General features: G+C 43.2%; 1 protein-coding gene across 1 annotated transcript in view; it reads left to right on the plus strand.

The window, feature by feature from the left end:
* Nucleotides 1–12,918, plus strand: part of LOC129154097 (zinc finger protein 850) — a 244,280-nt gene extending 231,362 nt beyond the window's left edge. The window contains 1 exon segment of the mRNA XM_070542432.1: nucleotides 9,286–12,918. Coding sequence (XP_070398533.1) covers nucleotides 9,286–11,249 — 1,964 coding nt within the window. The 3' untranslated portion in view covers nucleotides 11,250–12,918.
* Nucleotides 12,919–27,516: the final 14,598 nt, after the last annotated feature.

The raw sequence follows: 27,516 nt of genomic DNA on the forward strand, positions 1-27,516 counted from the left end.
AGTTTTGATATTTTAATGGATATTTATAAATTACATTAATTGAATTATCACATTGTCGCATGTTTAACTAGCTCTATTGTGATGAATTAAACTAGCACCTCACTGTTAAAAGCTCGTTTTAATTTCAAGCATGTTTAAGTATTTATGGACATGAACAAAAACAGGAAATATATCAATTGAGATTTATTTAATTAATATAACAAATAAGGGGGAAAGAGTCATTGAAAGGCACATTCTTCCGGAAGCTCCTGATCCTGACGACACCAGCAGAGACCACCTACAGACACCAGAGGACCTAGAACCGAGAGAGCAGCTGTTATCAGTAAATGAATAATGAAATCAGGGCAGTTTTAGTGGGCTGAACACATTACAGAATAATTTTCTCATGGGGTATTTTCATAACTTTCTATGCAGCAGATTGTAACTTGAGCCCAAGGCTCCTGGAGACCTGCTATCCAGCACGTTTCAGTGGTTTTCCTGCTTTAACGGGTTAGATTAGCTGTTAAGCAGCTCAGCTATTTGTTGCTGATTAAAACAAGGTGTGTTGAAGCAGATAAACCTCTAAAACATGCTGAATACTAGCTCTAGGGCCGTGGAGACAAACCCTGCAGCTAATCTGATGCTATGGCTAATGGCTACTTACCATTCAGAGCCGGTTCTGTTGGGTCGGTTCCGGTAATTTCAGGCAACTCACAAGCTCAAAACAATAAGGCTCAGGTCCGCTTGTCTCCTCCAAATAGACTTGGTCCCTTTCTTCTGGGTAAGGAGGGGGAGAAACGTCCACCACTTCTAATAACTGCTCAGAGTGAAGGGAGCTAGCATCGTCTAGTTAGCCATCATCTTTGTCACTGCCGCGGCTCTGCCCTCTCGGTCCTCCAGGCAACGCCTACTAATGTTGCAGTTTTTAAAATTGATACGTGGGTGGAGTAAGACTCTGAGGTGGGAGTTACAACTTCTTTAAGGGAGATCCTCACATCTAAACAAAACAAAATTTCTACTAGGGAGCCTCAATCCGTGTGGCATCGGGACAGCGCGTCAGCCATCATGTTGTCCGCCCCCTTCTTGTGGCGGACTTCAATGTTGAACTCCTAGAGGAGGAGAGCCCATCTCATCAGACGTTGCTTTGCGTTGAACATGCGGTGGAGGAAGGTCAGTGGGTTGTGATCTGAGAAAACAACAGTGGTGAAATGGTTGCAGACATATACATGAAAATGTTGTAGGGACCAAATTAAAGCCAGAGTTTCCTTTTCTATTGTTGAGTAGTTGCGTTGACACGGGTTGAATTTCCTGGAAAAGTAGCAGACGGGGTGATCAAGCCCATCTGCATCCTCTTGGAGAAGAACAGCTCCTGCTCCGGCGTCAGAGGCGTCCACCTCGATTTTAAAGGGCCGGGATAGATCAGGAACAGCCAGGATCGGTGCGCAACAAAGCAGGTTTCTGAGAGAAAGGAAAGCCTGGTGACAGTCTGGGGTCCAAGAAAAAGGAATGTTAGTGACAGGAGTAGCGTTACCAGCAGCGAGTGTAAAATAAGGCCGGAGAGTTTGTCCATTTTCTGAGCGGCTACCAAAGCATTAAAAACACTCAGGTTTTTCAGGATTAGAATTTGGAGATATTCTTACACGGGGTCTGATTGCACGGTTTGCGTCAGTACAAATCTCTCGGACCCGGTATGTGAGGGAGAATTCATCGGCGAGGAGAGCAGCCTCAGAGAAGGAAATCACCTTCTGCTAATTTAAATAGTGGACCAGCGTTTCAGGAAGATGTCGTTTGAACTCTTCTATTAGAATGAGCTCCTTCAGATCAGCCAATGAGGAAATATGAGAAGCAGAGCACAAATTTTCAATAAACACAGACTTTGTGAGCATACTCAACATACGACTGATTTACCTGTGGTTTTTCAAATCTGAACTGTTGCCTGTAGGCTTCAGGAACAAGTTCATAAGCCGTGAGTACGGCTGACTTTACCTTGTCATAATTAGCACCATCTGTTGGAGACAGAGCGGATACCACCTGAAGGGCCTTACCTGTTAACTTGCAAGTCAAGAGGAGAGGCCAGACCTCGCGAGGCCACTGCAGCGTTGCAGCGATCCGCTCAAATGCGAGGAAGTAGCCGTCCACCCTCGTCTCCCGGAACTGGGGCAGCAGCGTGATGCATTTACTGACATCAAAGGGTGTTGTTCGCAACGGCGAATGGGCGGGTGTCACTGGATCTGGGCGAACCCCCGTATGGGAGGATGTCGAGTCATCAGGTTCCTGGGAGGAAGTCCAAGCCGCGTCAGGAACGGGCTTCTTATTCCGTAGCTCGATCTCGAGCATTTTAAGCTGGGTTTCAGCGTCCAGTCTTTTTAAGTCCAACTCATGGCGTAATCGCCGTTCGAGAGCGCATTCATCCGCCTCAATGCGCAGGCGAGCGAGCCGGAGCTTCAGGCAAGCTCCACTGAGTGGTGAAGTCGGACGACTCTGATCTGGTGACGGTGAGCCGGAAAAGGATTCTTCTGGTTTGACCTCTTTTTCTGGAGTCACCGGAGGCGATGAAGGGCAGGAGTCGGTCTCGGAAGGAGGCGGAAGGATCTCTTGGGCCTCCAAATAGTCCACAACGAACTTCCGTAGAGCGTCTTTCGTGAGCGATTTCGGGACAACCAGATCGAAGTGGGCAGCTACTTCCCGCAGGTCGGCTTTTCTGCAACGCTCCAGCAGCCGGCGCGAGGGAGCCTCCACAAAAGCCCGCAAGTCAAAGGTTGCCACGGTGACGTCCGCTCCACCTCCAAGAGAGGAAAACAAGGTTAGTCCAGAAAACACAAATAGATGTATGACCTGGAGGGGTGGGATTGGGAGGAATGGCCCGCCTGATCTGAACTCGAGTGGTGTTTCATTATTGGGCTTCTGTGCAAGCTGCAGTTTGGCCATAACGAACACCATGTTTGAAAATAAGGATGCCCATCAATACACTTGGTACATAAGGATGCCCATCAGTACACTTGGTACCAGGGTAGCCTAGGTCGCAGGTCCATGATAGACTTTGTAGTCTTATCATCTGACCTACGGCCGTATGTTTTGGACACCCGAGTGAAGAGAGGAGCAGAGCTGTCAACTGATCACCACCTGGTGGTTAGTTGGATCAGATGGCAGGGGAAGATGCTGCGTAGACCTGGCAGACCCAAACGCATAGTGAGGGTCTGCTGGGAACGCCTGGCAGAAGAACCTGTCAAGACGGTCTTCAACTCCTCCTCCGGCAGAGCTTTGACCGCGTCCCGAGAGCAGTGGGGGGCATTGACTGTGGCCTTGTTCCACTCTGCGATTGTTGAGGTGGCTGTTGCTAGCTGTGGTCGCAAGGTGGCCGGTGCTGGTCGTGGTGGCAACCCCTGCACCCGCTGGTGGACACCAGAGGTTCGGGGAGCTGTCAGGCTGAAGAAGGAGGCCTACAAGGTGTGGCTGGTCTGTGGGTCTCCTGAGGCAGCAGACAGGTACCGGATATCCAAGCGGGGTGCAGCAGTGGCAGTTGCCAAGGCAAAATCTCGGGCCTGGGAGGAGTTTGGTGAGGCCATGGAGAAAGACTATCGATCGGCTTCAAAGAGGTTCTGGCAAACTGTCCGGCGCCTCAGGAGAGGAAGGCAGCAACTCACTCACACTGTTTACAGTGGGGATGGGGAGCTGCCGACGTCAACTGGGGCTATCGTCGGACGGTGGAAGGAATACTTTGAGGAGCTCCTCAGTCCCACCTACGCGCATTCCGAGGAGGAACCAGAGCCAGGAGACCTGGGGATGGACTGTCCAATCTCAGGGGAAGAAGTTGCTGAGGTAGTAAAACAACTACACAGCGGCAGAGCCCCAGGGGTGGATGAGATTCGTCCTGGGTATCTCAAGGCTATGGATGTTGTAGGGCTGTCGTGGTTGGCACGTCTCTGCAACATTGTGTGGTCACCGGTGGCAGTTCCTGTGGAGTGGCAGACTGGGGTGGTGGTCCCCATCTTTTAGAAGGGTGACCAGAGGGTGTGTTCCAACTATAGGGGGATCACACTCCTCAGCCTCCCTGGAAAATTACTGGAGAGGAGGGTTCGATCGATAGTTGAATCTCAGATTGAGGAGGAGCAATGTGGTTTTCGTCCTGGCTGTGGAACTGCGGACCAGCTCTATACCCTTGCAAGGGTGATGAGGGGGGCATGGGAGTTTGCCCAACCAATCCACATGTTTTGTGGATTTGGAGAAGGCTTATGACCGTGTCCCCACGGGCTCTCTGTGGGGGACGCTCCAGGAGTATGGGGTGGGTGGCTTTCTGTTAAGGACCATTCAGTCCCTTTACCAGAGCAGCGTGAGTTAGGTCCGCATAGCTGTTAGTAAGTCGGACCTGTTCCCGGTGAGGGTTGGACTCCGCCAGGGCTGCCCTTTGTCACCGGTTCTGTTCATTACCTTTATGGACAGAATTTCTAGGCGCAGCCGTGGTGTGGAGTGTGTCGAGTTTGATGGCAGGAGAATCTTGTCTTTGCTTTTTGCGGATGATGTGGTCCTCCTAGCTTCATCCAGCTCTGACCTTCAGCTCTTGCTGGGTAGGTTCGCGGCCGAGTGTGAAGCGGCTGGGATGAGGATCAGCACCTCCAAATCTGAGACCATGGTTCTCGACCGGAAAAGGGTGGCTTGCCAACTCCGGGTCGGGAGAGAGGTCCTACCTCAAGTGGAGGAGTTTAAGTATCTCAGGGTCTTGTTCACAAGTGAGGGTAGGAGTGATCGGGAGATTGACAGGCGGATTGGTTCGGCGACTGCAGTGCTGCGGATGTTGAGCCGATCTGTCATGCTGAAGAGGGAGCTGAGCCAGAAAGCCAGGCTCTCAATTTACAGGTCGATCTACGTCCCAATCCTCACCTGTGGTCATGAGCTTTGGGTAATGAATGAAAGAACGAGATCGCGGATACAAGTGGCCGAAATGAGTTTCCTCCATAGGGTGGCCGGGCTCAGCCTTAGAGATAGGGTGAGGAGCTTGGACATTTGGGAGGGACTCTGAGTAGAACCGCTGCTCCTCCGGATCGAAAGGAGTCAGTTGAGTTGGTTTGGGCATCTGGTCAGGATGACTCCTGGACGCCTCCCTGGGGAGGTGTGTCGGGCATGACCTGCCGGCATGAGGCCCCCGGGTCGACCCAGGACACGTTGGAGATTTTGCATCTCCAATCTGGTCCGGGAATGCCTTGGGGTCCTGGTGGAGGTGGCCGGGGAGAGGACGGTCTGGAGCTCCCTAGTTGGGATGCTGCCTCTGCGACCCAGACCTGGATAAGCGGAGGAAGACGACAATGATTTCAGTCAGCACAGTGAATTAACCTGGTTCAGTTGCTGAGCAGAACAAAAACATGACATGGAGATGACTTGATGATGCCACAATGTCACACCTATGGTATGAACTAAAGTAGAGAATAACTTCTGTTTTAGTTGTGTTGCATTGTAAGTAGAAGAAAGTAGGTGGGATTGTGAAAGACAAAAATCTTTCCACAACTATATTGTCAAAATAACGGTGTAGGTAGGTACAATATCATATCTGTTTCTAAATACATCAGGATATCGGCAAACCGTAGTTATGATAAGTTGACTTGTACACTGAAAAAGTCTTGAAATGTCCTGGATGTCCTGGAAAAGTCCTGGAAAATAATTTCAAGAAAAGAGTGGGAACCCTGTCTTCTGCCAGGCTTTCCCAGCAGACCCTCACTATGCATTTGGGTCTGCCAGGTCTACGCGGCATCTTCCCCTGCCATCTGATCCAACTCACCACCAGGTGGTTATCAGTTGACAGCTCCGCTCCTCTCTTCACTCAGGTGTCAAAAATATATGGCCGCAGGTCAGAGAATACGACTACAATGTTTATCATCGACCTGCGACCTAGGCTGCCCTGGTACCAAGTGTACCGATGGGCATCCTTATGTTCGAACATGGTGTTCGTTATGGCCAAACTGCGGCTTGCGCAGAAGTCCAATAACAATCGACCACTCGAGTTCAGATCAGATGGGCCGTCCCTCCCAATCACACCCCTCCAGGTCAAGCTGAGCGTTGAAATGGTCCCCCAGCAGGACAATGGAGTCCCCTGATGGAGTACTATCTAGTACTCGTCCCAGGGACTCCAAAAAGGGTGGGTACTCTGATCTGATATTTGGCCCATAAGCACAAACAACAGTCAGGACCCGTTCTCCGACCCAAAGGCGCTGGGAAGCTACCCTCTCTTCCCCCGGGGTAAACCCCAACACACAGGCAGAGGGTCCTGGGTATTACGTTCTCGACTCTAGTTAAGAAAACCCAGCCCATTCAACTGGGTAAGCATTGGGAAACATTAGGGAATGAAACGGGTTGTAAAATAATAATTTATCTTTCTTTGTGTTCAATTATAATTACAAGGATTTACAAACAAAAACAAAAGCCCAGCTGGGACCAGGAATTATTACACACAAAACAAACAAAATATTTGGCATTTCTTTACCCACTAATTATCTTTAACTGGTACCAACAAAACAACTAAGATTCTAAAGCTAATAACCAAAATACCACCAAGTTTAAAACAAATCCTCTCCACAGTTTGGACCAGAAAAGTGCAGAGATTTACTCTCATTTAAGATAGCACTTTCTCAAGATGTTAGCAGACTAAACCATTTAACCGAGAAAAGGGAGCGTGGAGTGGAGTCAACCCATGGGTAGGAGTTGCTCCTCGTGTAATGGTTCCAACGACGTTTTATCCTCCTCATGTGGCAACCGCCATCAGTCCCAATCCGCTTCAGCTGCAGCTTCTGCTCCGGAGCTGTCCGTTGATGTCATTTGGGGCAAAGTTCACACAAGGCTGCTGGTCCTGAACTCCGCAGCCCTTGGCAGAGTCAAAGAGTCCTTGTCCCCAGAGGCTCAGAGGATCCATGTTGTGTGACATGAAAAGTAAAACACAACCATAAACTTCACACAAACTACCGGGGAACGTATCACTGGGGCTAACAAAAAGCCAATCCCAGCCCTCCACCTCTCACCCGGAGCAACTCCAGCAAAGGAGAGTGTCCACCCCCTCTCAAGGACTTGGATTCCAGAGCCAATGCTATGTGTCGAGGTGAGTCCGACTATATCCAGCCATTACCGCTCAACCTCTGTCACAAGCTCCTGCTCCTTCCCCGCCAGCGAGGTGATGTCCCATGTCCCAAAAACCAGTTTCCTTGTCCGGGGATTGGACCGCCAAGGCTCCCGCCTCGGTCTGCCACCCTATCCACACTGTACCTGACCCTTCATGTTCCTCCTGCGGGTGGTGGGTCCACAGTTGGATGAGCCCATGTATCCGGTTCGGTCTGGGCCCGGCCCGGCCCCATGGGCGAAAGCCCGGCCATCAGGTGCTCGCTCACGGACCCCAAGCCCAGGCCTGGCTCCTGGGTGGGGACCCCGGTAACTAGGGATGCACAATATATCGAAAATTTATCGTCATCGCGATAACAGGACGTGTGATAGGCCCATCGCAAAGCACGGCAAAAACAGCGATAAATGTTTGGTTCAAACATTTCCATCCATGTCATACATCAACTTTTTGTAAACCAGCTCAGTTTTTTACGCGGAAATATTATTTGATCAATGAAATGTAGTCCTTCTGATATGCGGCCAATCAGATGGGTCCGTTCTCGTAATACGCCCGCCGCCTACATAGACCCTTTTGGAAAGCGACATCCGAACAGAGTTTGCGGCGCTGTTCCCTTGTTCCCTTGTTTTGCTGGCTCAGAGCAACAAACGCACTTTGTGCTGATGTTTCTGGATTCAGCGCTGCTTTCAAACGTGAACGTGACTCCGCTCGGTGTCGTTAATAATTTTTACCGGGCTGACTCCGACATGTGCCGGTGAACCAACCCACCTTCATGTCGCTAGTGTTAGCCCCAGGCTCCGGTTAGCTTCCAGCTAAAAGGCTACAGCACTCTCCTCCCAGTCCCACCCTGCTAATGAGGGCCTGGAAAAGTTCCCCCACTTATCAAAGTGATTTTTCATTTATGAGGTTTTATAACCTTGTTAATCAGAATAGTTGATTTGCCACTGCACATAAACTGTCAGTCAGAAGCTCTGCTAGCCGGTTATCTTAAGAGGAGCTAGTTCAATTTGTTAGCTTGTTATCAGAATCATAGTTCCAGTTTCATCATCTGAGCTGCTTTTTAAGATCTAGGTAAACTTGTTCAATTTGGGGTTAAAACCAAATGTTTTCACATATTTTCCATGTAGTTTTTTAGCCAGTTCCTCTTCTGAAAGGTAGACAATTGTTTTTCCCTCAAAAAATCTTAATTTTCTCCTAGTTTGGCCCAGTACAGTTCACTTCCCAATTACAGCAACAGCCTTATATCATAACCACATAAGTGGAGAAAATGTTCTGTAGCCATGAGAGAATTTGCTGTTGCATTTAAGTGATGTTAACTATTATTTAACATTTAAACTTATTTTCAGTTTTTTTTTTAATTTATTCAAAAAACCCTGGTAAGGGATGTTTTTCTATATTTGGAGCATCAGAAAAAGTTTTATGGTGGAGGTGATGTTTTAAAGTCACTGAGAAACTGCATGCATGCATTTTGTTGTTTTGCTGCTAATACAGTAGCAGGTGCAGCTGCATATTTTTTCAGTAAAAATGTTCTGTTGTAATGGAATTCATGCATTCATTTTTGTTTGCTTTGAACCCAGAGCAGACGTCACATGCCAGATGACATCAACACTGCATACTTTAGTATTTGTTCATTTATCGTGAGTAATATCGATATCGCAATATTAAGTACTGTTATCGAATTTCGCAGGTTTTCCTAATGTCGTGCAGCCCTACCAGTAACCCTCCGGGTCGGGTCCTCCGACTATTTGAATTTACATCCATGAAAATTCCTCTGAACCATTCTTTGTCTCACTCTTCACCTAAGACCCAATTTGACATGGGAGACCCTACCAGGGGCACAAATTGCCCCAGACAACATAGCTCCTAGGATCATTAGGGCACTCAAACTCCTCTACCACGATAAGGTGGCGGTTCAAGGAGGTGGTATATATATATATATTCTTTTTGTAATTGTTACGTCACTCAACATTTTCCAGTTTTACTTTAACCTGTCCAGAGCTTCCACAGTAGAAGGTTCTCACAGACCAGCATCTCTCTAACTCTTCATCTGGTGCAACCTGAGTGTAGATATTTAGGTGCACCATTGAGAAATGGAGTCACATTTGTGACCAGAATCATCCCATTCTAGAGCCTTGAACTTCCTGCCTTCATTGGAACATTTTTAATTGCCACATTACTCAACATTTTTCTTTTTCTTTTTACCTGTCCAGAACTTCCACAGCATCATATCTGGGAAAAAGAAGAGGTTCTGACTGACCAGCAGCTCTCTGACCAAGTGTCAACCTCCAGTTTGGACCAGGAGGAACCAGAAGATCTACTGATCACAGAGGACCAGCCAGAACTCTATATCCATCAGCATGAAGGGCAGTTCCTTTTTAAGCAAAAACATGTAACCTTCGTAGGGACTTATCCTTCTAACGAAACAGACTGCCATGATCCAGAACCCAACAGGAAGCAACCCTTGAGTCAGAATTCTACAGAAGCAGAGAACCAAGATCAGGGTGGATGCAAGAAAGAAAACTCAGAATCAAACAGCAATGAAGAACTGACACGTAATAAAAGACGTCTGCGAAGCGAAGATCACAGAGACAATGTAGATGTTCAGACACTGAAAAAGCACAAGAGGGCTCACATAGGTGAGAGGCCATTTTATTGTAAGCTCTGTGGAAAATCTTTCAGTCACAAGTCTTGTTTATGTCGTCACATGAGAATTCACACAGGTGAGAAGCCATATCTATGTAACGCTTGTGGTAAATGTTTTACTGCCAGTAGTGACTTGACTACACACATGAGAACTCACACAGGTGAGAAGCCATATCCATGTAAAACTTGTGGTAAATGTTTTACTGCCAGTAGTGTCTTGACTAAACACATGAGAACTCACACAGGTGAGAAGCCATATCCATGTAAAACCTGTGGTAAATGTTTTACTAACAGTAGTGTCTTGACTAAACACATGAGAACTCACACAGGTGAGAAGCCATATCCATGTAAAACTTGTGGTAAATGTTTTACTGCCAGTAGTGTCTTGACTAAACACCTGAGAACTCACACAGGTGAGAAGCCATATCCATGTAAAACTTGTGGTAAATGTTTTAGTGTCAGTAGTAACTTGACTTATCACATGAGAACTCACACAGGTGAGAAGCCATATCCATGTAAAACTTGTGGTAAATGTTTTACTGCCAGTAATATCTTGACTAAACACATGAGAACTCACACAGGTGAGAAGCCATTCCCATGTAAAACTTGTGGTAAATGTTTTACTAACAGTAGTGTCTTGACTAAACACATGAGAACTCACACAGGTGAGAAGCCATATCCATGTAACACTTGTGGTAAATGTTTTCGTGCCAGTAGTACCTTGACTAAACACATGAGAACTCACACAGGTGAGAAGCCATATCCATGTAACACTTGTGGTAAATGTTTTACTGCCAGTAGTGACTTGACTACACACATGAGAACTCACACAGGTGAGAAGCCATTTCCATGTAAAACTTGTGGTAAATGTTTTACTGTCAGTAGTAACTTGACTTATCACATGAGAACTCACACAGGTGAGAAGCCATATCCATGTAACACTTGTGGTAAATGTTTTACTAACCGTAGTGTCTTGACAAAACACATGAGAACTCACACAGGTGAGAAGCCATATCCATGTAACACTTGTGGTAAATGTTTTACTGCCAGTAGTACCTTGACTAAACACATGAGAGTTCACACAGGTGAGAAGCCATATCCATGTAACACTTGTGGTAAAAGTTTTACTGCCAGTAGTGACTTGACTACACACATTAGAACTCACACAGGTGAGAAGCCATATCCATGTAACACTTGTGGTAAATGTTTTACTACCAGTGGTGACTTGACTAAACACATGAGAACTCACACAGGTGAGAAGCCATATCCATGTAACACCTGTGGTAAATGTTTTACTGTCCGTAGTGACTTGACTAAACACATGAGAACTCACACAGGTGAGAAGCCATATCCATGTAAAACTTGTGGTAAATGTTTTACTGCCAGTAATATCTTGACTAAACACATGAGAACTCACACAGGTGAGAAGCCATATCCATGTAAAACTTGTGGTAAATGTTTTACTGCCAGTAGTGGCTTGACTTATCACATGAGAACTCACACAGGTGAGAATAGGGATGGGTACCGTTGACATTTGAATCGATTCGGTACTAATTCCCGGTACCTAGGAATCGATACCGGTACTTAACGGTACCAATTTTAGATACTTTTGAGTGTTTAATATTTTAATTCTTTTATAATTAAATATATATATTTTCTCAATATATAACCATATTTGATAAATATCACGATAAATAACATTCAACTGTTTGTAGTTTAACATCGACCTTGTAGTTTTATAAGCTGATAATTAAACTGAAGCAAACATCTTTACTGTGAACTAAATTTACTGTGTATCTTCATTCCTTTTGCCGTCCTTTTTCATTTGATTTTTCCTACTGGGAAGTTAGAATTTCCAGGAGAAAGCGAACGCACCATTAGCTGATAACAATGGTGGCAATGGAAGCTAACATATCAAGCTAACATTATCTTAAACAGTTTATTTAGCTGCTGGAGCAGATTTAAACAATGATGCCTCACACTTGGATCATTGTTGCTGGTTTCATCTACACCCAATAACCCGTCACATTTAGTAAAGTGAAGCCAAACTTTAGAGCGTGTTCATGTCCTTTTAGTCGGAAAATTGGAGTTCTGAGGAGAAAGCAAACCCACCATTAGTTGAATGGAAGCTAACATATCAAGTTAACGTTATCTTAAACATTTTATTTACCTACAGGAGCAGATTAAGATGAGGATGTCTCACTTAGATCGTTGTCGCTGGTTTCATCATCACCCAGTTACCCATCACATTTAGTGAAATGGACCCAAGCTTTAGCGTGCGTTCTTTTCTACCATGCTGTTCTGTTTACAACTGGCTCGCAGCGAGTGACGACATAACGCTCTTGCGCATGCGCAGCTGTCTAGGCAAGTTCTCGTTATGAAGGACGGGTACCGAAACGAGGCACAGTTTCAAATGATGTGAATCGGTAGCCTAGTGAACTAGACCAAATTCTTGCTTTGCAAAGAATGGTCTAGGCATGCTCCATTGGAACCTCAGCAGCTCCTACCAGGACTCTGGCTAGCCAATCACAGCTCTCTAGAGGGGTTTCAAACACATGGTAAATGGCCTGTATTTCATATAGCGCCTTCTAGAGTTCTTGAAACCCCCCAAGGCGCTTTACAACACAATCAGTCATTCACCCATTCACACACACATTCACACACTGGTGGGGATGAGCTACAATGTAGCCACAGCTGCCCTGGGGCGCACTGACAGAGGCGAGGCTGCCGAGCACTGGCGCCACCGGTCCCTCCGACCACCACCAGCAGGCAACGTGGGTTAAGTGTCTTGCCCAAGGACACAACGACAGCGACAGACTGAGCGGGGCTCGAACCTGCAACCTTCCGATTACGGGGCAAGCACTTAACTCCTGTGCCACCGTCGCCCACATAAAGAGCTGTGATTGGTCCATAATGGTGGGCCAATCATAGTGCTCTATCTGCTTAGTGAACAAATCACAGAGCTTTATCCGCTTTGTGGGCCAATCAGGGCACTCTATATGCCTGGTGGGTGGGATGATGCAACAGAGTGAAACAAGAGTATGTCACATTCATTGTCCAGTGGAATGCGGAGATCATTTGAAAGACAACGGTAGAACCCGCCCCACAACCGAAAGCCGTCAATGGAGCGTGGCCAGACTAAATAATACATTTATTTAGTCTGGCTTGCCAGGCTAGTGAATCGGTATTCAGTCGGTACTATGGAATTCGGTCGGTACCTTAAAAAGCACCGAATTCGGTACCCATCGCTAGGTGAGAAGCCATATCCAGTTAACACTTGTGGTAAATGTTTTACTGTCAGTAGTAACTTGAGTTATCACATGAGAACTCAAAACAAGTGAAAAGTATTTTCCATGTTTGGTCTGTATGAAATTTAGCCAGATATTTTCTTTACCTTTTTGTAATTATAATTGACCACTCTGAGTTTTTCATGCAGGCTGAACATGAAAATAGTCTCCTACACCTTTCTCCTGCATTAGCTTCTGATAGAAAATAGATGAAACTCATGTATTTGAAAATCCTCACAGATCTATGTCACACTGTGAATTGGCATTTATGGACTTGACGATCTTGATTCACGACAGGGAAGACTTGTTGTTTTAACGTCCAGTAATCAGCAGTGGACGTCTCGGCTAGTTTAAGCTAACTGTCAGCATTAGCAACTACACCTCACAGCAGAAGGTCCTCCAGGCTCGTGTAATTTGAGAGATAAAATATCCATGTTGCAAGTCGGTGGTAGAGTTGCATTGCTGTTATCCAATCTGGGGCGAGATGTCCACATATCACGAAATAAGACTCCAAAACCCGCTGTCTAAGGCCTAGTCCACACGTAGCCAGGTTTTTTTATAAACGAATATCCGCCCCTCCAAAAACTTGTATCCACACCACCTCGTTTAAAAAAAAAACTGTCCACACGTACCCGGATAAACACGTTGTTCAGGACATGCCAGACCTGTAGGCGGCAGTACTTCCCCCGTTCTTAACCTCGTCCTTCGTCTGTGGTCTTCCGCAAGGAGCAGTAATTCCGCTTGCAAAAACAAACAAGCAAAAAGCGCTTGGACAATTGATAAAGTGAGCGCAGCTCTGAGGGCATCCATGCTGTCGGCTAGTGTAAACACAGGTCGCACACGTGATGTCAGCATTTTTTGTTGCGGAAAGTGACATTGCAGCCCTTAAAACTCCGATTTTGTCTGTCCACACGCAGACACCCAAAACGGAGAAAACGCAGATCTTCACTTTGGCCGGAGTTTTTAAAAAGATCCGTTTTCATGTGAAAAAACTCCGTTTTCGTGTGGATGACAGGCCAAAACATAGAAAAATATCTACGTTTTGGCAGATCCCCGGCTACGTCTGGACAGGGTCTAAAGCTCAGCTGTGATGTGAGAAAATTTTAGGTCTGAGAAATGGTGCAACAGTATAATTGTTCCCCCTGAGAACCATTTACGAGGTATTCAATCCTACCAGAGACCACCACACTGAAAAAATGTCACCAACTCATTGAACACATAAGCTAATTCCAAAGCTCTGTTAAAGGCACACCGAGATTTTTTTCTTTCTTTGAATAAAATTCTATGTAGTCTATTAACAAATTAATCTTTTTTCATTGATAGTTTTAGTCGTTTATTCTAATTTAGCTGGGAATTTTACATTTTAATATACATAAACTGTGGTTGGACAATATTTGAATTGTTTAGCATTTTTCATTAGTCTTTATTTTCAAGGTTTGTTTTTGTTCTGTTTAGTTTTAGTTTCATCTACTTTTTAGTTTCAGTTTAGTTTTTATTAGTTATAATCAATTTTTATAGGTTTTTGTAATATTAAGTTACATATCAGTGACAAGACTGATAGTCTGATACTGACTGTTGGATAAAAACAGTATTAGATGCATGGAAAATGATTTTGTCCTGGTACCATCTGGTGTTTTTTAATTGAAACGAAGGTTTATTCCATGTTCATATTTTGTTATTATTCTGTGCCTCTGGCAGGGAGGTTCGACCTTGTAAGTCTGCAGTTCTGTTATCACGAAAGCTCCCTAGTGAAGTCCAGACGGAGCTTTTCTCTGTTATACCAAGAACCAGGGAAAGTTTCCTTTCTGTGAGGGGGTGGATTTGTTTATCTTTAATGTGTGTGTGTGGGGGTGTGCATGTATCGGGGACTTTGAGAGTGTTACGTGTGACAGGTTTGGCTGCCGGTTCGCTGAGGGAGGTTCGGCTGCCAGTTCGCCGTGTGTGTGTGTGTGTGTGTGTTCCTTTGAGAGTGGTCTTGCTGTGTGTGTGTGAGAAAGAACGAGGGAAGCGTTAATTCGTTTCGGTGGCTGCCAAATGTTATCTGAAAGAATTATTTTACTATACGCCCTCATAAGCAGTCTGATTGTCTTTCTAATAATTTTCATACTAGAACTAATCGGAGTTCTTCCAGCGTGTTTTACTAAACCAGTAAACAAAACATCTTAGATACGATGGGGAATACTAAATCAAAAGACAGAGGAAGGGAGAAACAGCGAGATGAGGCAGATAAGACGGGTGGGCAGTCAGAACAGAAAAGACAGAGAGAAGGGGAAACAAAAAGATAACGAAGGCAAAGCAGGGAAGGATGTATCCGTCTTCAGAAAACTATGCGATGATTTATCCCTTGGGCCAACTCCCCCGTCGTATCGGGGAGCTGGTGAAGTGGCAGGTTCAGCTGCAGCTGCTCCTTCCGCTCTGCCGGCTGAAAGGATGCACCTGTTCAAACCTGGAGAACAGTCAGAGAAGTGGGTCTCAGATATGATGGATGTGATTCATTTGGTAAACCTGTTCTTTTTAAAGCTGCCGCTCTGGTGGCACATGGCCCAGGTCATGTGTCATCAGGGGGAATGAATCATTTACCGTAAATCCTCTAATACAGGCCCGGGCCTGTATTTGACTCAAGCTCATCAAGCTCCAGGCCTTTATTGGAAGGAGGGCCAGTATTAGAGGCAGGCCTCTATTTCTATTTGAGCAAAATGAACTAATGGTTTGCTGGAGTTTTTGACAATTAAAATTGTGCCCACATTTTCAAAGTTAAACACATTTCTTTTAACAACGGTAGTTTCTGCTTCAGCCCTCTCCCCCCTCCCCCTGCGCAGCAGCCGCAAACTCACTGATGTGCCTGCAGCCTCTCGGAGTTCCTGCTGCTCTAAACATTAAAATAATTATTTCATTTTCTGTTCCTCACTTCTGATGACCTTCAATGGTGTCTGTTTGTTGCAACAGCAGGTACAAAAACTAACTTGTTTTTATTTGACTATTTTTCTGTCCTGTCTGTTTATTATCTTCCTGCATCTCCTCTCAATCCTAAAGAAAAACTGCTGCCTGGGTTCATATATATTCACCTCATGAGTTACCTTTGAACTGCAGTTCTAAAATATCTACCGACCGCAAAAACAGCGGAGCGCTCGCTGTTTGGCGGCCGTATCAGTGATCAGTGCGTTGGAGGACAAGTTGATGCGCGCACCGCCCCGCTCCACAGCATGCAGCGAAATGCATCAGGCGCAAATAAAAGACAGAAAACATTAAAGGAATTGAACCGACATGAACGATCGCGTGTCAGTACCTACGGTCTGGCACAGCGCATTGCTGATCACAGAGAATGTGATCATACGATAATTCAATAGGGAGCGTGGTTTCACAGACGCGGAAGTGAGAGCGTCGGTGAAACGCCGGCTGCTCTAGGAAACCCCCGAGCGTTCGAGCGTCAACGAAGTGACACAGAAATGCCGGGCTTTCCAGAAGTAAGTAAGATAACTTACTATGAGCTGATAGTTCGTTGGATTGATCGGTAGGTTGGAAACTCTGATCATGAATCTGAAGAAACGATGACTGAGCTGTAAAGGCGACTTCCGTTTATAGCCGCGGTTTGTGACGTAGATGCGACGTGGAGGGAATCCCCGCGAGGGGCATGCTGGGAGTCCCTACTTCGCGGATTTTCACCTATCGCGGCCAGGTCTGGAACGCATCTACCGCGATAAACGAGGGATTACTGTAGTTCATACACCCCCTACTGCTGCTCCCCATAGTGTTCTGCAGCATAATCAGCACGTTCTCTTTGAACTTGATAGTGTAATGACCTGGCTGGGGTTGTAAGCCAGGTGCATTCTGGGTATTGTGTTATATGTGTTTCCTATCGTTCTGCTAGTTCCTATGTGCTGATTTGCGTGTTGTGTGAGTGTTATGTAAGCCACAGGGAAGGTGATGTGTGTTCTGTGGAGCGGGTTGAATTAGCATGGTTAACTGACACCGTGACTCTGTGTGGTAGGAGCGTGATAGAGGATCGTGTCTGAAGCGTTATAAAGCTTGAAGAAAAAGCCTAATAAATGTCTGCGTGAACCCCTACTGCCCCCTGCTGGTTGATTTAGGGACTATAACCCTGCCGCTGGGACGCTTGTACTTGCTTGTTACCACATTCCATCCGGCCACAATAAGAGACCGGCCATTATTTACCTCCGCTGACTCTGACACCGGCCAAAATTGGAGACCCGGCCTTTAATTGAATACCGGCCTGTATTAGAGGATTTACGGTAATTTAACTTGTCAAACGTTTTGGTTCCGATGGTCTTAGTTTAACAATATCAGTCCCTTTCTGGAATGTAAACCAAATGTTTACATTGGCAGTCTAAACACCCAAGCCAAATATTACGAACTCTTTTACCTGTTTTCTTTTACGGTTTTGACTAATTTGGTTAATTTTGAAAGAAGTGGTTTAATTTTAATCTTTGTCAATTTCTTTGGAGTAATGAGCTGATTTTGTGAGGCTTATTTTTAAATTTTACGGTGAGTTCTTCTCACCACATTCTATTTTATAATTTTTTTTGGTCTTGGTGCTGGAATTCTACACAACGCAGTACAACCATTAGTGAGGTTTTGTTTAGTACTGCTACAGTAAGGGTGAACTGCCATTTTTTTTACCCTTTTGCTTGTTTTGAATAGGTCAGGCAGCTAGGGTTAGATACATGCATTCAGGTTTTTATTATATGATGTTTTAGGGGTTGTGAGAGCTAGATTTTTGTTTGTTATTTTGGCCTTCGTTCACCCTGAAGCAAACGCAGTGGATCCAGCCTGTTAGAAAATAGATTTCCTACCCTATTCAGGGTTCATGGTTAAAACTCTGTTCTCTTCTGTTGCTGAGACAGTTTTTTCTTATCTAATGGTTTTATATTATGACTAGTCCATGTTGTTTGAGTTTATTCAGTCCTGGGTCGATAAATGTTTACCTTTTCTTTTCTGTGACTGTTGTTTACATGTTTTGTTTTGACCCTAAGTCACCTCATCTTTAAACAATAAAGGACATCCTTACTAGTGATTTTGTTTTTCTTGGTTTACCTGCCATAAGCAGACTTCTTACCCAGGTGGGATTTATGGACATAATGATTTGAATTGCTGCTTTAAAAAGGTGTTCGGACCTTTTCATAACTTTAGAAATTTCTTATCAAATGAGTCTTGTCAACCATTGATGGGGTTATTTTTTGGGCTGGGACTTGATTAAAAATTTTAATCTAATTAATTACAGGCTTTGTAATTAATCAATCTCAATTAATCGCATTTTAATCGTTCAGGAAAATGTGCTCTCAAAGTAAAATTTTATTTAAAATTATGAGACAGAGAATCAAACATTAGACATGGTTATTACTGTAAACTAAAGCTTTTAATAAAAATATGCATTTTAATTATTCAAATGTCCCTGTGTGATATGAAACAAAACCCAATTCAACTAAAATTTATAATTACAAATAGAAAACGCCTGCAAAGGGTTCCTGAGCCTTTAAATAGTCTTTCTGTCTAGTTGAATGACTGAAATAAATTTGACTTTGCACCAGATTCTAATTTTTCCAGTTTCACTTGTTTGTATAATTGGGAGTTTTTATCAGCATTTCTACTCATAATGTAGTAAAAACACATTTACTACATTAAATGGTGAACATTATAGTGTATATAATGCTTTCAGAATCTAAATGCTTCACGCCTTTCTCATCCCTCCTACAATTTTACTTTATCTATGTCTTTACATATATCATGTGGGGTTTCCAGCAGAGCTCATGGCCATGCATTAGTCCCTAAAAAAAAGGATTATTTCTCCCAGTTTAATTTCTTTTAATAATTTTTCCCTACACTCTTTTTACTGTTTGTTTTTTATATTTATTTTTTATTTTTGTTTTCCTCTCACCGACACATCCACATCTATTTTCCTCCAATTCCCATGCAGCACGAATATAGCTTTGTTTACCTTCAGTGACATCTAATTTAAGTCAAACCAAAATTTCAATTTAGCCAATTTCGGCTGTAGCTAAATCCAAATGTTCTCGCAACGTCACTCCCGCAAAAGGCCAATTAAAAATGTTATGTTAAAGATTTCACAAGATGAAAAAATGTGAACATAATTTTTATCGAATGAGAGGTAGAATTATTCAATATTTTGTAACATTATTTTCTACGTTAGAACTTACAGCTGATAGAAAAATATAGGATCAGGTTTGGTTAGATCTGTTGGGAAACTCAAAGGAGCTGAAACAACACTGTTTTTCTCCTGTCCGCTGCCGCTGAGTACCCTAAGACCTGTAGAAATAAGAAGTCATTCAGTCAACTAAGAAACCTGATGAATACCGAGAAATTGTTGTGCACTGAGTTATTTACTTTACCCCTATTTCATTTAAATTTTGTTAATCATATAAGCTATGATAGAAAGCTAGGATAGGCTATAGAGCAAACATAGAACAGCCTGGTACAGGTTCTAGCCAGGTTACAGGAAATAATAGTTTATCTCTTTCTCATTATTCAGCGTCTCAAAATCCAGCCACTAATGTTAATGATTCTTAAAGTTCAAGCAAGACAATTATTGGATTTTATTTCTATAGCAAGATTTACAGCAATAGTTTTACAAAACCTATGCAAAATAATTATAAGTGGGTGTAACTAAACAATCTGGCACAAATATTTTATTTCCTGACTGATTATTTGTTAATTTTATGGTTTTCATAAAGACGATCCTGAGAAGTTCAGAGCTGCTGTTCTGCAGCACCCTGTGCTATTTTTAGACTACAGGATTCTTGTGTGTAAAAGTGGGTGGAGTCAGGTCCCCAGGCCTACACTCCAGTCATTTTCATCTCTGACTGTCCAAGAGGAAGGATCTCATGGAGACCAACCACGAACCTACGGTACGCCCAAAACACCAGAAAATATCTTTTCTAAAGTCACAAATTGCTTAAAACTGCATGTTACACAGCACAGAAAGCAAGCAAGCCTTGGTTTCACCATGTGTGTGTGCGCAGGCAGGAGAAAAAGAGAGATAGAGTGACAGACTCCATTTACAGAAAAGCAAACATAGATAAATGATAGAGAGAGTCCAAAGTCCAGTTTCAGCCCTCACGGCTCAAAAGCAGATAAAATACCTCCTTTGTATGACCACAACCATGCAACTTTTATATTTTAAACGATTTTCTTGTCATCGCACTAACTATAAATTATTTTTCTATTGTTTTTCAGTCGGGCAAAGCCTGGACCACACCATGTGTTTCCATCAGCTGTCTCTATTAAACACTGCGTCATTCAACAGAAGATCCAGCCAAAGCAGCATTTACTTCACATGCAAAAAAAACCACTCACATCCACTCACACACAACGGCACAAACAACATTTTTTCTGTTTGTCACAGTCTTTTAAACAAAAATAAGTCAGTCCGTCACTTATTTATTCTCTTTATATATATATATAAATGTCTGTTTACCTTATCTTTTCTTAGTATCTTATTTCCAACTGGACCATTATTATTCTGTTTTCTCCTAATTTAAATTTAACTGACCCAAATTGGCACTTACTTTTCCTACTTTACACCAAATTGGCAGGAGCTCCATTAACAGCTTTTATTCGTGTATTTGTTTTTTAAGCACAGAATTTGTGTAACACTGCACTGGTAATTTTCAGAATTTAATGCTTACTATGCTTTTAAGCAGGTCCTATGCAACCACTAGAGCAAGCCAAATTGCAATTTTTTGAGAGCGCTCAGAAACAGTTTATATATTTATTTTCTACAGATCTGTTTCGATCTTACTGTTTAGCAGCTGTCTGACTTTCAATAAATGTATATCTATATATTATATCTATATATTTCTATATATTTCTCAAATAAAGCTGTCATTTACAACTTTCCTTGTATTTCTTGTTTTTTTACCCTTTTAATCTCCAGGCTACTTCACCCCCCAAAAAATGATTATCACGCTTGTATACTACATATATATATATATATATATATATATATATATATATATATATATATATATATATATATATGTTACTTTAAAAACCTTTTATTTATTAACTTTTGGTATTCTGTTCAGACTGATCAGAACAGGATTGCAGAATTTGAATTTTGCGTAACTTCAAACATTAAAATTTAGCACTGCAGTGAACTTTACATATGCGAGTTGCAACTTTTAAAGCTCTTATTTATCTTATTTATTTATTTTCTGGTACCGCATCAAGCCTTCACACTCACACGTCTTGCATTCTGCACTCAGTGCACAAACATTCACACACTTTCAATCCAGAGCCATACGCAGCCTCTTGATGCGCCTCATACACACAGAACTACAGAACTACAGAATCCCGAGCTCCCGGAAACTGTTTTTACAGCATTTTTGCCGCAAACTACAACGTACAGGTCGTCCCGAGCTCACGGACCCTGTTTTTTTACATGCTTTGCCAAAAAACTCTTAAATTTACCACTCCCCGGGGATAGCCGAACTACAGCAAAGCTTATCTCTCACAACTTCAGCGCTTTTTCTTCAAGATCCCCGTCTCTGCTCAAACCGAGTCAGCAGACTGGATTAAAGAGTGTCGACCTCTCAGAACCATCAGCTGTTAAAATTCTATTCCAATTTGCTGTCCCACCTTTTAATTTGACACTTAAAATTTGTCCGTCATCAAAATGACACAGCTGACTTCACACGTGTGAATATTTTTCACCACTATCAGACATGAATCCCCTCTCCAACTGATATTTATAGTATTATCAGAACAGGAGGACAGCCCCGCCCGACCCCTGCCCAGTGACAGAGGCCACAAAAATGAACAAAAACATGCTCACCTGGGCCCTTCGGACCTCAGCCACTGGACAGGAGCCAAGGGATGCTGTTGGAACTCCCCTCTGTTCACCCATCTGCGGTGCCAATATGGTTCTTCAAAATGACAGTAGAACAGGCACAAATATGATCTAGGACTTAAATGTACTAACTTTTAACACCAGAGCAGGCATGGCATATTCTGAGAATGATCAGGAACACTAACTGGTTCCAGATGGATGACTGGAGGATGATGGGAAGATAAAAGATCATGGCGAGGAAATAATGATCTGACGAACAGGTGAGCGGACCTTCCTTACATGGGAAGTTCTGATGTCATGTTAAGAAGGGGATGCTGCAGACCCGCAGATTCACGCCTGCAGCAGCAAATCTGGTGTGATCTCCAGCCTGATCACAACTTCCTCGTTCCTCGCTGCCCCTGATGCACTTAAGCATCCGCCCCTTAGCTGATGACAGCTTCAGCACACCTCGCTGCTTAATGATAGTAATGCATGCGATGATGTTTAGACAGAGACTCGTCTCAAAAACATATAATTCCCCGACAGAATTGTTTAGAAAATCATCAGAAAAGTTTCAGAGTGTTTCTGTTTTAACTTAAACTTCTGTTTTCAACTTTAAGACACGTTGTTTGTGATTGTTTACAGAGTAGTGAGGACACGGAGCGTTCTCCCAGCGGCAGCCAGGTGCCTCTCGTTTGTCTGACTACTTTCATAAACTACTGTTAGGGCACAGAATTATTCTGTCTGGTGCTTTCAGCGCTGCACAGATGTTACATAAATGTTAAAAATATAGCTTACCGCAACTTTTGTAAAGTTCCCGTTGCCACCGGGCAGCCGTAGCAGAGACGATCTCTGAAAAATGTCCGCGACACGGACTCCGTTGTCTGGAAGTTTTTTTTTTCCAAGTTAAGAAAAGAGGCGGACGTGTTTCCTAAACCCTGCATCAGTCCAAGCAAGGCAACTTCTTTCTGTTTTTATTCAGTTTTAGTAGCCATTAGCACTGTGCATTGTTGTGTGCGTCAGTGATATTCAGTCTACGAGGAAATCGTGCAATGACAAAGGTTCTGCCGTGCTTGAAATGCAAGCTGCAATTAAATGCGTTAATTTTTTTTACGCGTTATTTTTTTCTAATTAATTAATCGTGATTAACGCGTTAAAGTCCCGGCCCTAGTTATTTTAATTAGTGGTGTAGGTTAGTTTAATATATCACGGAACATGAGTTTATGAATATGCTTTGATGTGGTTTATTGATAAACTGAGTCACAATTCTAACTCACTAATTGACTTTTGAGTTACTGGCATCTTACTCAGGTCTTTTGATATGACATTGTGTTTATTGTTATTATTTTATCTTTTGTTGTTCAAACAGTTACATTCAGGGGGAACGCAATGCTAGGTTTTTTCCTGTATATCATGGTCCTTTTTAACACATAAAAGAATGTCTCAGGGCATTTTCTGTCCATCTCAGTATTTTGTAACTGTGTAACTGGAGGGGGCCCAGCCTTCTTCGTCCTGTTTGTATGCTGACCTCACATGTGTGTGTGGTCTTGATTTTAGCTTAGGATGATACCATGTGGACTGAGGTGGTCAGTTTCTGGTGAATTTCGGCCCCACTGGGGGGTCCCGATTTGACTGCAGGCACGTGCAGAGGGGGGTGCGGAGGGTGCTTGAGACCCTGCCCCTTTTGTCCGAAGTGCCCAAAGTGCCCTTTTTCCGGTCATTCGTCAGATTTTACGTACAAAACTGTTATACTGTGATACAAATCGGGCACTAGGACCATGCGGAGGCAGCCGCCTCAAGCTGAAGGCTATTTTCCCTTAGACCCGCCTACAAGCTCACTGATTGGCTCTGCCGCATCATACTAACGTGTGATTGGTTGTCCTTGCTGTCGATCTACCTTGTAGCCATGGAGACGACAGACCGGTGTTTTCCCTGCGGACAGGAGTCTGCGTTCATCTACCTGTAAGTTTTTTTTCTGCCTGCTTCACGTCAGCTGGACAGATTTTAATATCAGAGCTTTTGTTTACGTGTGTTTGAGTCCGTGGTTAGTGTGTGTGGAGCAGAGTCAGGTAGCTGCATGTCTGGGACAGAAAATGAGACATGAGAGAGACTTCTCCTGAAGTGTTGAAGAAACTCACAAAGAATCACGGATGTGTCTCACTCTAGATTCTCCGGGTCATAACTTCTGAATTACTAATCGAATAAAAATACTTGAAACGGTTTCTAAAAGTACATAAAACGAGCTTTCCAACGAGGTATTACATGATGTAATTCATGTTACTCCAAAAATAGCTATTAGAAGGAAACTAGCTTTGCAGCGTCACAGAAAGAAACGGAGCGAACCGCGACGGGAGAGCAGAGAACCGAAAGGAGGAGATGATCTGATCATCTTCATCAGCAGCTTTTATAAAGCTATGGAAACGTCACAAATAAAATCCACCTGGTTGGTCAGGTGTCCCAGAAGGCTGTTTCTGTAGATGGTGACATGAGGAGGGACGGATTAAAGTCACACTGGTTTTTATTTGAACACTCAACTGTTTACTAAATGATTCAGCTTCATTCCAGCATTATTTATACTTACAATAAATATTTATTTAGCTGAAAATATAATGTTATCAGTGCAGAATTTTATTAGTTTACCTTTTGTAATGAAATGTTTAGATTTAACCTTTTATCTGCTTATTGATCTTCATAATGCTGGTAGAAATGTAGCTATAGCTGTGAAGTAGCCCATGAGTGTTATTTTATGATACCTAGTATTTATTTTACTGTATTCCGTTCTCTGGACCAGAGCGTAGACCTGTGGTCACAGACAGGCTGCAGTCATTAAACTGGTTAACATGAGGTCAGGGGTCACACTGTTTTCTGAGTGTTTGCAACACAGTTCTGAGTTTAAATACCGGTAGGTCTTTTGACATAGTTTGCTCGTCATTTTGAAGTTCCTGTTTAGTAATAAATGTAAAGAAAATTCAAATCTGTTTTTTTTTATTTAAGCTGCAGTTTTACAGACTTTAATAAACATAAACACAAATACAAACCAGACACTGAAAGCTGAGGTTGTTCTGAAAAAAGGAGCTGAGTTACAAACATTTTACACTTTTATTACAATTTTAAATCTATAAAACAAAAAAAAAACAGTTATATTTATGGTCATAAGAGGGTTAAACGTGATAAATGTTCCACCTCCCACAAAGAGATGGTAAAAGTGAATGTGAGCATAATTATATACATTTTATTACTTTATTATGTATTTTTTATTATTGACTATTACTCCAAAGAGTTCAGATGAAGGCAACTGGACTTCTTTGGTTTCTTTAAAACATTTCACTTCTCCTCTGAGGAGCTTTGTCATTTCTAACTGGAATATGGGAGAGTCAAACTCATAAGCTGTATCGGTCTGTTGTTATTTAAAGAGCAGAAACTACTCTGAGTACCCCGCCTCTCCATCTCCTGATGAGTCATTAGCCTCTATTGATGGTGAGTCATCGTGTTGATTAGATGCAGGAAGGTGTGACCTAGACTGAAACTGAATGAGATTCAAAAAAAGTTCTAATCTTTTAAACAACGCTGTTGGTCCTGTTGGTCCTCTTGGTCCTTGTTCTGGTTTTCTAAAACTCGGTGTTAAAAACCTCGGTGTGTTTTTAGACGGTTCTTTTAATCTTTACAGACAGGTGAGTGCAGTGGTCCAATAAGGTTTTTATCATTTAAGGCAGATAGCAAAGGTGAAGCCATACCTTCCTGCTAATGTCCTCGAACATGTCATCAACCTGTTCGTGTCTTGCCGATTGGACTACTGCAACTCCCTGTATTCTGGCCTGGACCAGTCCTCCCTACACCGACTTCAGCTGGTCCAAAATGCAGCAGCTCGATTGCTGACTGGAACCAGCAAGTGGGATCACATAACCCCGGTTCTGACCTCTCTCCATTGGCTTCCTGTCTCTTACAGCACATATGTCAGAGTCAAGGCCCGCGGGCCGGATGCGGAGGTAGTTGGGTGTCTGCAGCTCCGCTGTCTCGGGCAAACTACACTCCTCTCACTCAGCGCCGAGTTCACTCAGCTGTTTTCTGACGTTGAAGCCCAGAAACTGAGATTCTAGCCGCTCAGTAATGTGTTCACGACTTAAAGAGAAAGTTTTCAAACTAACTTCCAGACAGAGCTGATATAACTCCAGCGAGCAGCGACACGCTCAAACCAGCACGGCTCTGTGTCTGCTGTCGTGTTTCCTCCCCGACACACAACAACGCGGTCAAGCTGCTCAGACATGTTCATCAGCACAAACCTATAAGGTGAGCACCTGTTGTCATCTAATGTTGTCATTATTATGATGAAGATGAACAAAACAACAGGAGTCTCCTCCTCAGCTCAGATCAACCCCATGATGCAGGTATCTGGCTGGAACAGGTGAGCATCACAGTAAACCAGTGGAGCAAACTGAGCTTTAAATATGTTGGTCTTATGCTCTTTTTCTGCTCCAAAACATGAAAGTTAACAGGTGAGATGTTGCATTTTCATTTAAGATAAAATGATATTTTTATTTTGTTGTTGGCCCGTGAGAAAAGATTTAACCTACAGTAAACAGGAAGTGGAAAGGCTGCAGATAGATGAATAGAAAATCCCTTTATTGTTCCTCAGTGGGGAAAGCTAGACGTCACAGCAGCGATGACACGTATTACAGGAGAAAAAAGGAGAATAAAAAATAAGAAAAATGAATAAACAAGAAAACATAAATCCTGAATAGATTTATAAAATGCTGATTATACCACAAGTAATGAATACCACTGATGTGTTTTATTTGTAACTGACTTACTCGTGTGTCATTTGGTTATTCCACATTCAGTGTTAATGCAGAAATATGTTTGTTTCCAAATTTAAAGGTTCAAAATTGCATATATGTTGATAAAGAAAACATGCAAATTTGCCGTCACTTTTTCAAAAAATATTAAGTTTGGCCCTCGACTCCGTCCCAGAGTTTCATTTCGGCCCCTTGTGAGTTTGAGTTTGACACCCCTGTCTTACAGGATCCGTTCCAAAATTTTACTTTTTGTTTTTAAATCCCTTCATGGCCTGGCCCCAGTTTACATCTCTGAGCTGCTGTCCGCTTACGTCCCTGCCAGAACCATGAGGTCCAGCTCTCAAGCTCTTTTAACAGTTCCAAAAACCCGCCAAAAGACTCGCGGCGACAGAGCGTTCTCTGTGGTTGGGCCCAAATTGTGGAACAAGCTACCTCTCAACATCAGGACCACACAGAGTCTAGAGCATTTTAAATCCCTTCTTAAGATGCAATTTTTTTGATTTGGCTTTTAATGCAGGCTGACATGAGCATCTTAATAGTTTTTAACAGTTTTATCATAGATTGTGACTGTTGTGTGCTCATCTTATTTTAGGTTTTTATTGTTGTTTTGTTGTATCTTGTACAGCGCTTTGGTGTAGCTTTGCTGCTGTAAATGCGCTCTGTAAGTAAAATTGACCCTGACCAAAGCTGCATTATTGGTTCTGGAAAGGTGAAATCTAAGCCCCGCCCCTATTTAAAGTGGGGTTTTCACGTTTTTACATAGATAGCTTCTTTTACTCCTCTCTCAAATCATCTATCTTCTCTTTCCAGAATGTGGACTTTGTCATCTTCAAAGGTGTGTCCCTTGTCCTTCAGGTGAAGGTGGACTGCTGAGTTTTGACCTGAAGAGGTGGCTCTCCTGTGTTGTGTTATGTT

The sequence above is a fragment of the Nothobranchius furzeri genome, chromosome 2 (assembly GCF_043380555.1).
Source record: "Nothobranchius furzeri strain GRZ-AD chromosome 2, NfurGRZ-RIMD1, whole genome shotgun sequence".
Taxonomy (NCBI): domain Eukaryota; kingdom Metazoa; phylum Chordata; class Actinopteri; order Cyprinodontiformes; family Nothobranchiidae; genus Nothobranchius; species Nothobranchius furzeri.